The sequence below is a fragment of the Vigna angularis genome, chromosome 1 (assembly GCF_016808095.1).
Source record: "Vigna angularis cultivar LongXiaoDou No.4 chromosome 1, ASM1680809v1, whole genome shotgun sequence".
Lineage (NCBI taxonomy): Eukaryota > Viridiplantae > Streptophyta > Magnoliopsida > Fabales > Fabaceae > Vigna > Vigna angularis.
The window spans coordinates 24,196,093-24,209,331 of NC_068970.1; the positions used below are offsets into that span (position 1 = coordinate 24,196,093).

General features: G+C 48.3%; 1 protein-coding gene across 1 annotated transcript; it reads left to right on the forward strand.

Annotated features, from left to right (window-relative positions):
• The first annotated feature begins 3,658 nt into the window (after positions 1 to 3,658).
• Positions 3,659 to 4,687, forward strand: LOC108328242 (uncharacterized). Its single transcript, XM_017562079.1, has one exon. It carries the CDS (start codon positions 3,659 to 3,661, stop codon positions 4,685 to 4,687), a length of 1,029 nt encoding a protein of 342 aa, XP_017417568.1.
• The last annotated feature ends 8,552 nt before the right edge of the window (positions 4,688 to 13,239 follow it).

The window sequence follows — 13,239 nt, forward strand, 5'->3', positions numbered from 1 at the left end:
ATAACTGATCTTTAAAGCTCTATAATACATTTAGAAATTTTCGGGTGTCCATATACAAGTAATAATAGGTTTTGAGCTTATTTATAAGTTTGTCATTGTATTTTATGTTATAACTGATATGTAAAATTATATGATAATATGTCTTAAACTTATTTATAAGTTTGTCACCACATTTCATATTATGATTAATATACAAAATTACGTTATAATATGTCTTACTTTTATTATAATTCTATCACTGGTCAACCTATAGATAATTTTTATATAGAAAGTTATTTTTTCACTTTTGTAATTTGTCATTTCCTTTTCATCATACATATACATGACAAAAATTCCTCAAAATCTTATTCATTAGGAAAACACTAACCATTCTTTTTAAGAAAATCAACTCAATTAGATCCCATTCATTTATGTTAGTATCTCAAATTTTGTTTTCATCAACTTTGTAACATTTGCGTTAATAGTACTAGTTAAAACATTATATAATTTTTATCCATCAAGCATAAACAAAGTATATTAGTATTTCATTATTGTTATCCCAAAAAAAATACTAAAACCAAAAGTAAATTCAGAAAATAGGTATACAGTTCAAGTAGTCATCATGAGATGTAACATATAATACAAATGTTCTAAACTTAATTATCCAGACACATGCATTAATATCAAACTCACTCAAGACATGTTTATGGTGGCCTCTACTATTCTACAAAACCATTGTTAATGAGTTTCACTCTACCACACACAAGGTTAATGCCCTTTGCGTCTTAGGCCAATAAAAAATCCTTAGACTAGAATCTCATGCTACTATCACCACATAATTCATTATACTCTACATAAGTATGGATACTTATTAGAGTGTAAGGATATCTTTTTGCTTGAATACATCAATGCATAAACTAAAGAAAACACAATAGTAGAATTTTTCCCATGAAATCATAACAACTCATATCATTACTAAAACCACTGAAAATTAATTAATATAAGCAAATTAAATCAATTGAACTATAAAAAATTAAGGTTTCACGACAAACAGAACCACTGCATTATCTAGTGCTCAACTATACATACCACTATTCAACACTCTATCACAAAATTGTTTACTGACTTTGAAATTGAAGACTAGTGCTTAGTGACAATTTCATACTACTCAAAGCGTATGTAAAGTTTTAATTTGCCAATTGATCAAATTGATACTTTTCTTTCTTTTCTTAACTCAATTTATTTTATAAACATTTACATTGTACTAATTAGACCAATTTCTCAAGTTAAAACTCACAGTTCAATCATACTCCAAAATTCACAATTTAGTTCCAAACACACTTTATTTCACCAAAACTCCCAATAGCATAAATGAGCATATATTCAACATATATTTTATAATAGATTCAACCAACAAATTAATACAAATTAAATCAGTTCATGGATCCAAAATACATATCATGCATCATACAATTCGTACCCACATCATGTATTTAACATGCATACAACCAAAATGGTAGAAACTCAACATGTAAATCTGTACCTAGCTTCTCTCACCTTAAAAGACAATCCAAAAAAGTTCTTGAATTCCACAAGCCTCCCGATGACTCATGAATGTTCTATCTCAACCTAAAAACAACATAAAAAACGACGGAACCAAAAGAACCACAGATTAAGAAAGAGTTGTATCAAAGACTCTAAAAACACATGCAATCCCAAAATATCACATACAAAGTAAGAAAAAATTGAACATCAAAGGAGACTGTACCAGCAGGGACCGGACGCCGTACGGAAGGACGTCCACGTCATTGGACCACCAAACGGATCGGCCACCCACATCACCGTATGGGACCAAGGAAACTACCCTTCTACTCACTGTTAGGAAGGGTTAGGCACGGTAGGGCGGACGCCCGTATGCCCATAATCACTTACTGCTGGGAAAGGTAGACATGGTAGGGCGGACGCCCATATGCCCATAATCAAGACTCGCCCGAAGCTGGCCGCCCAGGCCGTGGATTCGTCAGGGCCGGCCGGTCATAAGGATAAGACCCGCGAAGACGGCCGACTGCGTTACTAATCAACTTAGCTTAAGGTAAGTAGGGGTTAAAAGCTATTGGGCTGAATTGAGCCGTGATTAACTTTTCACTAATTCCAAGCCCATGGCGAAAACTATAAATACAGATCCAGGGTGAGTGGTAGATAGGTTGCATTTACTACACATTTACTACTGTCTGAGAAAAACGCCATAGCTCTCAACTGACTTTGGCATCGGAGAATCTTTTGCAGGTCTCCCACCAGCAGACTGAGGAGATAATCGAGGAGTGAGTACAGAGGATCAGACGTACGAAATACGAGCAGAGAGTGATGTGGAGACGTGGGACCAGCACAACCCCTCACATTCGAAACATTTGGCGCCCACCGTGGGGCCGTGTGATTTTAAAAACCCAATGGTGACCACGAGAAATATGAGCATGGACGACCCGATTAAGATGATCAGAGTTCTGCAACAAAAGATGGACGAGATGCAACAACGTCATGAAGACGAAATGGCGGCGGTAAAGGCCAACTGTGAAGCCCGGATAAGCCGGGAGATTGCCGGGAGAGACGGGGGCGAGCGAGCGAAGGAGAAGGGGAAGGCCGCCGCGGAGGAACGTTCGGAACAGAATACTGTTACCAATAAGGAGTATTGGTAAATCTTGAAGAAATTTGTTTTGATGATGCTGCAAGAAGTTTTAGTTGAAGAAGATATTAGAATTAGTTAAAAGCAATTTGTAGAAATTAAATGTAGTAGGAAATTCTTGTAAACTTGCATTTTTAACTGCAATAATCTATTATGGAATGACAATAATCGATTATCACAGAGTCATACAGGAATAATCGATTATCACATCATATAATCGATTATTACATTTTGAAAACCCTGTAACGGACTTTAATAATCGATTATCACTTTGGATAATCGATTATCAGTGGCAGTTGGGAGATGTCTTTTCAGTTTTTGACCCTGCACGAAACTAGGCTTATAAATAGAGGTCTTCACAGCTCTTAGAAAGAACTTTTCAATTGAGAGTATTAGAGCTTTGTGCCTAAGGAAAGCTCTCTGTGAGTGAAAAGGATCTATGCCATTTTGAGAATACAGTTTGTCTGAGGAAGTTCTCAAAGTGATAGAGTGCTCTTGCCTGGTCTTGTGAATAGGAGAAGCTCGCGTTTTGTGTGTCAAAGGTCGGAGCGGTTCTCTTCAAGTTGGCTGAGCAGGTTCTTCCGTTCGTTTGTCGAAGGAAGGTGTTTTCTATTCCTTGCTTATTTTGATTATCTGATTGTAATCTGCAAACCATATTTTTAGTGAAAAAGGTTAATCACTATTTATAGTGATTAACGACTGGACGTAGAATCTTTTGATTCGAACCAGGATAAAAATTCTGTGTTGATTTTCTTTATCCCTAAACTCTTAGCACATCAACCGTTCGATAAAAGTTCACTAAGAAAATCAATTTTTGAAACCGATTATTTTAACTTGTGTTGTGATCGTTACACGATTTCCGCTTTACTAATTTATTCCGCTGCGCGACTCTATAACGGTACCGATTGTTCCGACAAATACTGGACGCGACGAGACCTGGAGGCCGAAGGTAGTAAGGCCAAGTCAGTGCACGCGGAGAGCGCGGCCGAGGATAGGCGGATGGTGGTCAAGCCGGAGCCTTCCTCCACGCTATTACTCCCCTTCGCCCAAAACATAATGGATGTTCAGATTTCGGAACAGTTCATTGCACCGCAATTCAAAATGTATGATGGGACCACTGATCCTGAGGGCCACATCAAAACCTTCTCGAACGCGATGGCATTCAGAACGGGCAACGACGCCATCTGGTGCCAGGCGTTCTCGTTGTCTTTGGAAGACGAAGCCCTTGAATGGTTCAACAACCTGCCTCCCAATTCCATAGAAAATTTCGCCGGACTAAAGCAGCTATTTATCTGGCAATTCGCGGCTAACAGCACACAGGACTTGACCGTGTTTGAGTTGGTCACCCTGAAGCAGGGAAAGGAAGAAACGCTGAGAGCGTTCATGGACCGGTACCAGAAAACCGTACAGCGGGTGAAGGCGTTAAGTCCGGAGCTCGCCCACCATTACATCCTACCCACCCTCAAGCCCGGACCGTTCAAAGACAGCGTCTGTCGGCGAGCCCCTAAGACTATGGAGGAGCTGAGGGAACGCATGGCAGACGAGATAAGGGTTGAGGAGATGAAGTTATCCTACAAAAAGGAAATTCAGGAACTTAGGAGCGAGAAGGCGGACGGGGGGAAACCCGGTAATTCGGTAGGAAAACCGGGCGGCAACAGGCAGAAGGAACCGCGCCGAAGGCCCCGTTTCCAGCAATACACCCCACTGAACGCCCCCCGAGAAAGGATCCTTTGGGAGGCGCTCAGCGCGGACCTGCTCCCAGAACCTATGAAGCGACCCACACCATCCGGTGCGGATGAAAGTAAACACTGCGCCTACCACAAGAATATGGGTCATACCACCCAGGAGTGTGTGACCCTCAAGGACAAAATTGAAGAACTGATCCAGGCGGGAAAGCTAAAGAAGTATATACGAGACGACCGTCCTCAGGCGCCCGCCGAGCGGACTGTTAGACGACCGGCATACAGGTCCGACAGACCTAGGAACGACCGGACCGAACGTCCCCGCTCCGAGCGAAGACGAAGCTGAAGCCGCAACAGAAGTCGCGAACGTCCACTACGGGGGCACATCAACACGATATCAGGGGGATTTGCTGGGGGAGGATCATCATCGTCCGCCCGAAAGCGCCATATACGAGCCCTACAGTCCGTGCACTCGGTAGATAGGCCCCGGCGCACTATGCCCCCCATCACGTTCTCGGATGAAGACTTCCACGCACCCGATCCCGACCAGGACGACCTAATGGTGATAACGGCCGAGATCGCCCGCTACGGCGTCAGCAAGGTCTTGGTAGATCAGGGGAGCTCAGTGAATATCCTCTATTGGAAAACTTTCCAGCAGATGGATATCTCGGAGGATCTCATTGTCCCTTACAACGGCCAGATCGTAGGTTTTGCGGGAGAGAGGGTGGACACCCGTGGTTATGTGGAGTTAAGGACGAGGCTGGGAACCGGACGATCCAGCGAAGAAAAGAGAGTCAGATATATGTTGGTCGAAGCCAACACCTCGTACAATGTGTTGCTCGGCCGGCCATGTCTGAACGCGTTCGGGGCGATCGTGTCCACACCCCACCTCACGATGAAATACCCCTCCGAAAAGGGAACCATATGCACGGTCCGGGCGGATCAGAAGACGGCCCGGGAATGCTATGCCGCTGGTCTGAAGCTGCACACCCACCAAGGGAAGAGGAGGGCGACCGGCTCCGAAGTCGCCATGGCCGACCTCGACCCGAAGACGAACACTGAAGACCGGCTGGAACCTATGGGAGAAACCCAGCCGGTCCTAATAGGGAAGGAGCCCACCCAGACGACTACCATGGCGAGAGGATTAGAACCCGAGATAGAAAAAGAGCTTAGATCGCTCCTATGGAAGAACAGGGACATGTTCGCATGGACGACGACCGACATGCCGGGGATTCACCCATCGGTCATGTCTCACAAGCTAGCACTGTTAAAAGAGGCCCGTCCGGTGGCATAGAAGAAGCGAAGGCTGGGAGATGAGAAGAGAAAAGCTGTCGAGGAGGAGGTAGGGAAACTAAAGGCGGCCGACTTTATGAGAGAGGTCACCTATACCACTTGGTTGGCCAACGTGGTAATGGTAAAAAAGGCCAGCGGGAAGTGGCGAATGTGCACAGACTATACTGATCTAAACAAAGCTTGCTCGAAAGACTCTCATCCACTGCCTAGCATTGACGCGTTGGTAGACGACGCTTCCTGGACGCGTATTCTGGGTATAACCAGATATCAATGTATGGGCCTGACCGAGAGAAGACGACCTTCATGACGGAGCGGGCAAACTTTTGCTACGAGGTGATGCCCTTTGGCCTGAAGAACGTCGGGGCCACTTACCAGCGATTAATGGATCGAATCTTCCAAGAACAAATTGGCAGATGCATGGACGTCTATGTAGACGACATGGTCATCCGATCGGCGGACGGTAGTGGCCACATAAAGGACTTGGAGGAAGTTTTTCACCAAGTCAGAAAATTCGAGATGCGCTTGAACCCGACCAAATGTACGTTCGGGGTAGCCGCCGGGAAATTCTTAGGCTTCATGCTTACGTCTAGGGGAATTGAAGCTAATCCCGACAAGTGCGAAGCGATATTGCAGATGCAGAGCCTGACCACCCTTAAAGAGGTACAAAGACTCGTTGGACGGCTCACAGCATTATCCCGATTCATCCCAAAGTTAGCCGAACGAGTTAGACCCGTCCTACGGAGAATGAAGAAGGGGGTCGGTTCGGTATGGGACGCCGAGTTAGAACGAGCTTTCCAGGATGTCAAAACCATCATGCTCAACCCACCCGTCATGAACCGTCCGGCGCCAGGGGAGGACTTGCATATCTTCCTGGGCGTATCAGAATCGGCCATCAGCGCCGTGTTAACGCAGGAACGGCCCCAACCAAAGCTGGTGTACTTCGTCAGCCGCACGCTCCTGGACCGAGAGACTCGCTATCAACAAGTGGAAAAGGTGGCGCTCGCTTTATTAAACGCGCCAAGACGCCTCCGGCCATATTTCCAAAGCCACCAAATCGTCGTCAGAACTGATTTCCCCATCTCAAAAATCCTAAGGAAGCCAGACCTGGCGGGACGCATGGTGGCATAGGCGGTAGAATTGTCCGAGTTCAGCTTGCGCTACGAACCGAGAGGGCCTGTCAGGGGCCAGCACCTCGCCGACTTCGCAGCCGAGCTACCTCCCACCAACCAGGACGAGTGGAATTTGTACGTAGATGGGGCGTCCGACAGATCAGTCTGTGGGGCCGGCGTCGTGTTGGAGGGCCCTAACGGATTCCTGTTGGAGCACTCCTTGATATTTAAGTTCAAGACCTACAATAATCAAGCAGAATACGAAGCCCTGGTAGCCGGCCTAGGGTTGGCAAGGGACATGGGGGCGAAAAGAATCACCTGCCGAACGGACTCCCAACTGGTCGTCGGCCAGATGAACGGTGACTTTCAAGTGAAGGAAGAACACTTGATGCGATACTTCCATCGCGCGTCAGAGCTGGCAAGGGCGTTCGACCAGATCGCCATCCAACATATCCCGAGGGAGGAAAATACCCGGGCGGATATGTTATCTAAACTCAGCTCAGGAAAAGAAAGGGGACAGCTAACGACTATCGTGCGGCAAGTGTTGTTCCAACCCTCGATTGACTGTTTGGCGGTGTCTACCGAGGAGGAGGATTGGCGATCCGAAATCAGAGAAATTATGTCTCGACAGGACGACGGACGCCCTGTCCAGCCCAGCGAAGCGAAGAGGATCGCCGCTACCTGTTAGTAGGGGATAGCTTGTACAGGAGGGGGTTCTCCACCCCCCTTCTTAAGTGCCTGGGGGAGCAAGAGGCGCGCTATGTGATGGACGAACTCCACAATGGCATCTGTGGTTTTCACACTGGTTGGCGGACGCTAAAGGCCCGAGTTGCAAGAGCAGGATACTATTGGCCGACCATGGAAGCTGATACAAAGACGTTCGTCCAAAAATGCCTCAACTGCCAAGCGCACGCCAACAACACTCATCTGCACCCTCACACTTTGCACACGATCGTGTCGCCCTGGCCGTTCGCCCAATGGGGGATGGATATCGTAGGACCGTTCCCCATAGGCCGGGCCCAGAAGAAATTCCAGTTGGTAGCCGTGGACTACTTCACTAAGTGGGTAGAGGCCGAACTTCTAGCGACCATAACGGCCGCCCAGGTTCAGAAATTTTGCTAGAAATTGATATGCCGCTTCGGCCTCCCGCGCACTGTCATCACGGATAATGGCCGGCAGTTCATCGATAGAAAGCTGGCCGAATTCTTTAAGGGATTGGGGATTAGACACGTCACCAGTTCGGTAGAGCACCCTCAGACGAACGGTCAGGCAGAAGCAATGAACAAGACTGTAGTCGCTGAGCTAAAACGGCGGTTAGGAGAAAGAAAGGGGGCGTGGGTCGACGAGCTACCCGAAGTCCTGTGGGCCTATCGATGCACGCCTCACGGAACAACCGGGGAGACCCCCTTCAACTTGACATACGGCACTGATGCCATGTTGTCGGTTGAACTGGGAGAGCCATCGTTGCGGCGGCAAGTCGAGGACCTGTAGCTGAATGGCCAGGAACTAAGGATTGAGCTGGACTCCTTAGACAAACGTCGAGACCGGGCGACCTTAAGAGCCGAGGCATGCAAACGCATGGTGGAAAGAAAATACAACTCCAAGGTGCGGCCTAGAAGCTTTCAGGAAGGCGACTTGGTATGGAGAAAGGCTGGAGAAGCTCGCCGAGTAGCTATGCATGGCAAGCTGGCAGCAAAATGGGAGGGACCTTTCCGGGTAACCGAAGCGCTCGGGAATGGAGCGTACAGATTACAAAACCCGAACGGACGTCCTGTTCCAAACACCTGGAACGCTACACACTTGAAATTTTATTTCAGTTGAATTATGACTTGTATTTTCATCGTTAAACTATTAATTCAATGACAGGACGCCCGTTTTCTCCCAAGATTAAGTCTCAAGTTAAAGTAAAAGTCCAAGTTGATGAACGGAGAGTTCCCTAGGAACCACTGTCAACTTGGCCGGACGGTGAATGGAGAGTTCTTTCCGAAGAACCACTGCCGTCCGCACCCTAAAAAGTCCAAGTTGATGAACGGAGGGTTCCCCAAGAACCACTGTCAACTTGGCCGGACGGTGAACGGAGAGTTCTTTCCGAAGAACCACTGTCGTCCGCGCCCTGAAAAGTCCAAGTTGATGAACGGAGAGTTCCCCAGGAACCACTATCAACTTGGCCGGACGGTGAACGGAGAGTTCTTTTCGAAGAACCACTGTCGTCCGCGCCCTAAAAAATCCAAGTTGATGAACGGAGAGTTCCCCAGGAACCACTGTCAACTTGGCCGGACGGTGAACGGAGAGTTCTTTCCGAAGAACCACTGCCGTTCGCGTCCTAAAAAATCCAAGTTGATGAACGGAGAATTCCCCAGGAACCACTGCCAACTTGGCCGGACGATGAGCGGAGAGTTCTTTCCCGAAGAGCCACTGACCGTCCGCGCCTCAAAAAGCCCAAGTCAAATTGGGCGGGTGGTTAACGAAGGGATAACGTTCAGTTTAGTTTAGTTTACCTCAAACAAGAAATATAAGTGTACATCGAAAAAACTTAAAAGAAGCCAAGAAAATGTTGTGTATTGATCGGCAAGAGCACCAAAACGTGCCAGCATTTACAAAAGGACCGCCCGGCCAACATCTCGACAACCCAAGATGTTGGGCGGGCGGCCATAAGAATACATGTTACAAAAAGTTAAAGTATAAAAGAGAAAGTCTAGTTATCCCTAACGACCTCCTCTTCAGCTTCAGCCTCCCTGGCCTCGACGGTTTCCACGGCTCTGGAGGGCCCCTCGACCCCTGGATCTTCGTCGTCCACAGTGTTGAGATCCACGAGGACGCCATAAAAAACGTCCTTCTCAATGTCGAAACCCAGGGCGAACGGTTCCTGAATACCGGCCAAAAGGGACGCTTGCCGGAGGGCCTTGTTAAAACCCTCCTCGTGCTCGAAGACAATGGTCGCCTCGAGCTCGGTGATCCTCTCGTTGGCTTTCGCCAGATCGTTGGTCAGAGCCCGGTTTGCCTTGTGAAGCCCAGCCTCAGAGTTCTGCTGACGAGAAACCTTGGCCTTCAATTGACTGCACTCCTCCAGGAGCCGTTCGTGATCGCCCCGGGCAACTGCAAGACGATCGTTGGCTTCGGCGGCCTCCCTCTTAGATTTTTCGAGATCGGCCTCCAGCTGCTCGATCCTCTTGTCGTACTCGTCCTGATTCAGGAGCAGCTGCTCCATTGCTGATTAGAGGGAGGACGAGTTCTTCTTCTCCGCCACTAGCTCGGCACGCACTTCCTCCACCCCTGGGCGGTCGGCGAACTCCTTCAGGTACCACGCCAGGGAGGCCGCCCGGGTTGACATCTCCAGCATGGCGTTAGTAAGTTCCACTTCAGAAAGAGGTTCAATAAGCACCCACTGAGAGGAGCTCATGTGGATTTTCGTCCGGTCGCTCATGCTGAACGCCGGACTAAATATGTCGCCCGGTAGCGGCATCGCGGGGGCCCTCTCCTTGTCATTCTCTTTCTCTTTGCCCTTGCGGGCTCTCTTTGACGTCGACCGCGACGACGAGCCTTCCTTGTCCTTACGGCCTTCGACCGCAGGATCCTTCCTCTTGCGCACCAAAGGGGCAACAGATGTAGTGGCCGCCTCGGAAGACGGATCCACGAGAACGGCAGCAAGACCAGAAAGGGGGTCCGGACCCGACGCCCGACCTCTAGCTGTAGAACCCCCGGCCTTTTCAACTTGGGGGGCTTGCTGTGCCTGCGTGGAGCGCACTGGGGGCAGGCGGCCGCCCGATGATCTCAAAGGCGGAGGACGGGGTGCGTTCGGCGCGACCTTTGGCCGGGCCGAGGATGAGCTGGTTCCACCTTGTTTTCGGGAAGCCATGTAGTTGGATTGACAGGGAGCAGGAGTCATCATAAGCTCTGAAAGAAACAAACCAATTCAGAAACGTTAAGATCAGTGTACTAGATACAAACAAACCCAACATAATAATACCATACCGAACGCCTTTTGTCCACAATCCTCAAGACTAAGGCATTCGACCAAGTGGCGGGCGGAAATCCGGCGGGGGAGGGCATTGATGGTACGCACGGCCTCTAGGTCGGATGGACTCAACGCTCCCACAGGGAACGCCTTTATTCTCCGGGGCTCCCTTGTCCAGTAAAAAGGGAACACCGGATTCCCCTCGCCATCGTGGAATTCATGGCGGCCGGCGGCCGGCGGCGTCGATGATTACTTTAAAATAGTGGTGCTTGAAATTCTTGAATGAATCCGAGAAGGGGCGGAAGAGTGTCCTCTCCCGAACGGAGGTGAAGGACACTCAACCGCCGCTTGGAGGCGGACGGACTTCAAAATAGTGAAAGAAGACAGGAATGGTGGGAGTGACGCCCACGGCCAAGCACATGGCCAAGAATGCTTGCACGGCCGCCCAAGAATTAGGATGCAGTTGCGCTGGAGCCACGTTAACCTCCCGGAGGACGGCCATCTGGAACTTGGTAAAGGGTACCCGGATGAAAAGATGAGTAAAGAAATTCACGTACACGTAGAAGAAATCGTCCGGGCTCGATCTCTTCTCGTAGAAGACCCTTTCGTTTCTCACACTAACTCCCACCCGGATCAGTCTTGAGTCCTCTATATCCTGGACAATATGTGTACGATTGACCCTCCACTCCAGATCCTTGCGGGAGCCGTACGCGGAAGCGTACAGGCAGGGGACGTAGGGAGCCCAGTCAGATACCACTATCTCATAACCGTCCGGCTCGAAAGGAGAACCATCTACACGGACGCCGCCTTGCAGCAAGAAGAGAGGCACGCCGTGGAATATCCGATCGCCCGCCGTGTTCGACGCCTCCGGATCCGGCCCCAAGGACTCGACGCCCTCATCCAGGAAACGAGAAGAAACGGAACTTGGAGAATCGCCGCCACTCCTTGCCGACCCCCCCGGACTCCGCCCGACGACTCAGAACCAGACTCAGTATGGACAACGGCCATTTATTACCTGAGGGAAAAAGAATTTCAAATCTTGAATGAAACGGAGAGAAGTGAAAATGACACCGTTCCCATCCACTATTTATAGAAAATTTTTTGTAACCGTTGAAGGCATCCGTGCCGTCCAGATCCAACGCGACCAACGCTCCAGATTTGAAGCCGTTTCCCCTTCCGCCAGTATGGATGCACCACGTGTTTTCCCGCCAAAAGTCCAAACTCAAAAGCCCACTAGATCCGGCCCAACTACGAACCGCTAGCCCACACCACGCTGCACTCGAAGTCCTACGTGCACTACGTGCACTAGGGCTTGGGGGGCTTGTGTACCAGCAGGGACCGAACGCCGTACGGAAGGACGTCCACGTCATTGGACCACCAAACAGACCGGCCGCCCACATCACCGTATGGGACCCAGGAAACTACCCTTCTACTCACTGTTGGGAAGGGTTAGGCACGGTAGGGCGGACGCCCGTATGCCCATAATCACTTACTGCTGGGAAAGGTAGACATGGTAGGGCGGACGCCCATATGCCCATAATCAAGACTCGCCCGAAGCCGGCCGCCCAGGCCGTGGATCCGTCAGGGCCGGCCGGTCATGAGGATAAGACCCGCGAAGACGGCCGGCCGCGTTACTAATCAACTTAGCTTAAGGTAAGTAGGGGTTAAAAGCTATTGGGCTGAATTGGGCCGTGATTAACTTTTCACTAATCCCAAGCCCATGGCGAAAATTATAAATACAGATCCAGGGTGAGTGATAGATAGGTTGCATTTACTACACATTTACTATTGTCTGAGAAAAACGCCATAGCTCTCAACTGACTTTGGCATCGGAGAATCTTTTGCAGGTCTTCCACCAGCGGACTGAGGAGATAATCAAGGAGTGAGTACAGAGGATCAGACGTACGAAATACGAGCAGAGAGTGACGTGGAGACGTGGGACCAGCACAACCCCTCACATCCGAAACAGAGACCAAAATTTTACATATCAAATAGAAAAATTAATCGAATAAACTTAGAGGGTTTTTTACAATGTAACTCCATGATAACGAAGAAGATGAAATTTGAGTGAGAAGGATGAAGAAACAAATTGAGGTTGTAATGTGCTTTTGGAGAAGAGAGGTTCTGTGTTTGAGGCTTCGCTGTGGCTATTTTTTGGGTTTTTCTAAAGAAAATTATTTGTATTTTTAAAGGATTTTACAAACTGTGCAATTACTCTCTTTTAGTGAACATGAAAATTTGTATGTATAGAAGCTAAATTTTCATCTCTTTTAGGAATATGACTTTTTCATTTCATAGAATGAATATATGTTTTATTCAGTTTCAAGTTCCATCTATAATCAAATTTTTCTACCATTTGAAAAATTGAAAATGTTTATTTACTGTGCCTGCATGAGTCCAATAAAAAAAAGAAATCTATACGTATCCAATTTTCTGGTAGATATCTAGTGTAAATCCACAAGATACAAGTTCTAATTAATGGGAGTAGCCATGCAGGAAAAACCTGTAGTTTGTTGTTTAATGTTGGAACTTGGCTGTTTT

Bases quoted from the DNA above. Each gene is read 5' to 3' on its own strand.
- LOC108328242 (XM_017562079.1), top strand. From the start codon at position 3,659: ATGGTGGTCAAGCCGGAGCCTTCCTCCACGCTATTACTCCCCTTCGCC.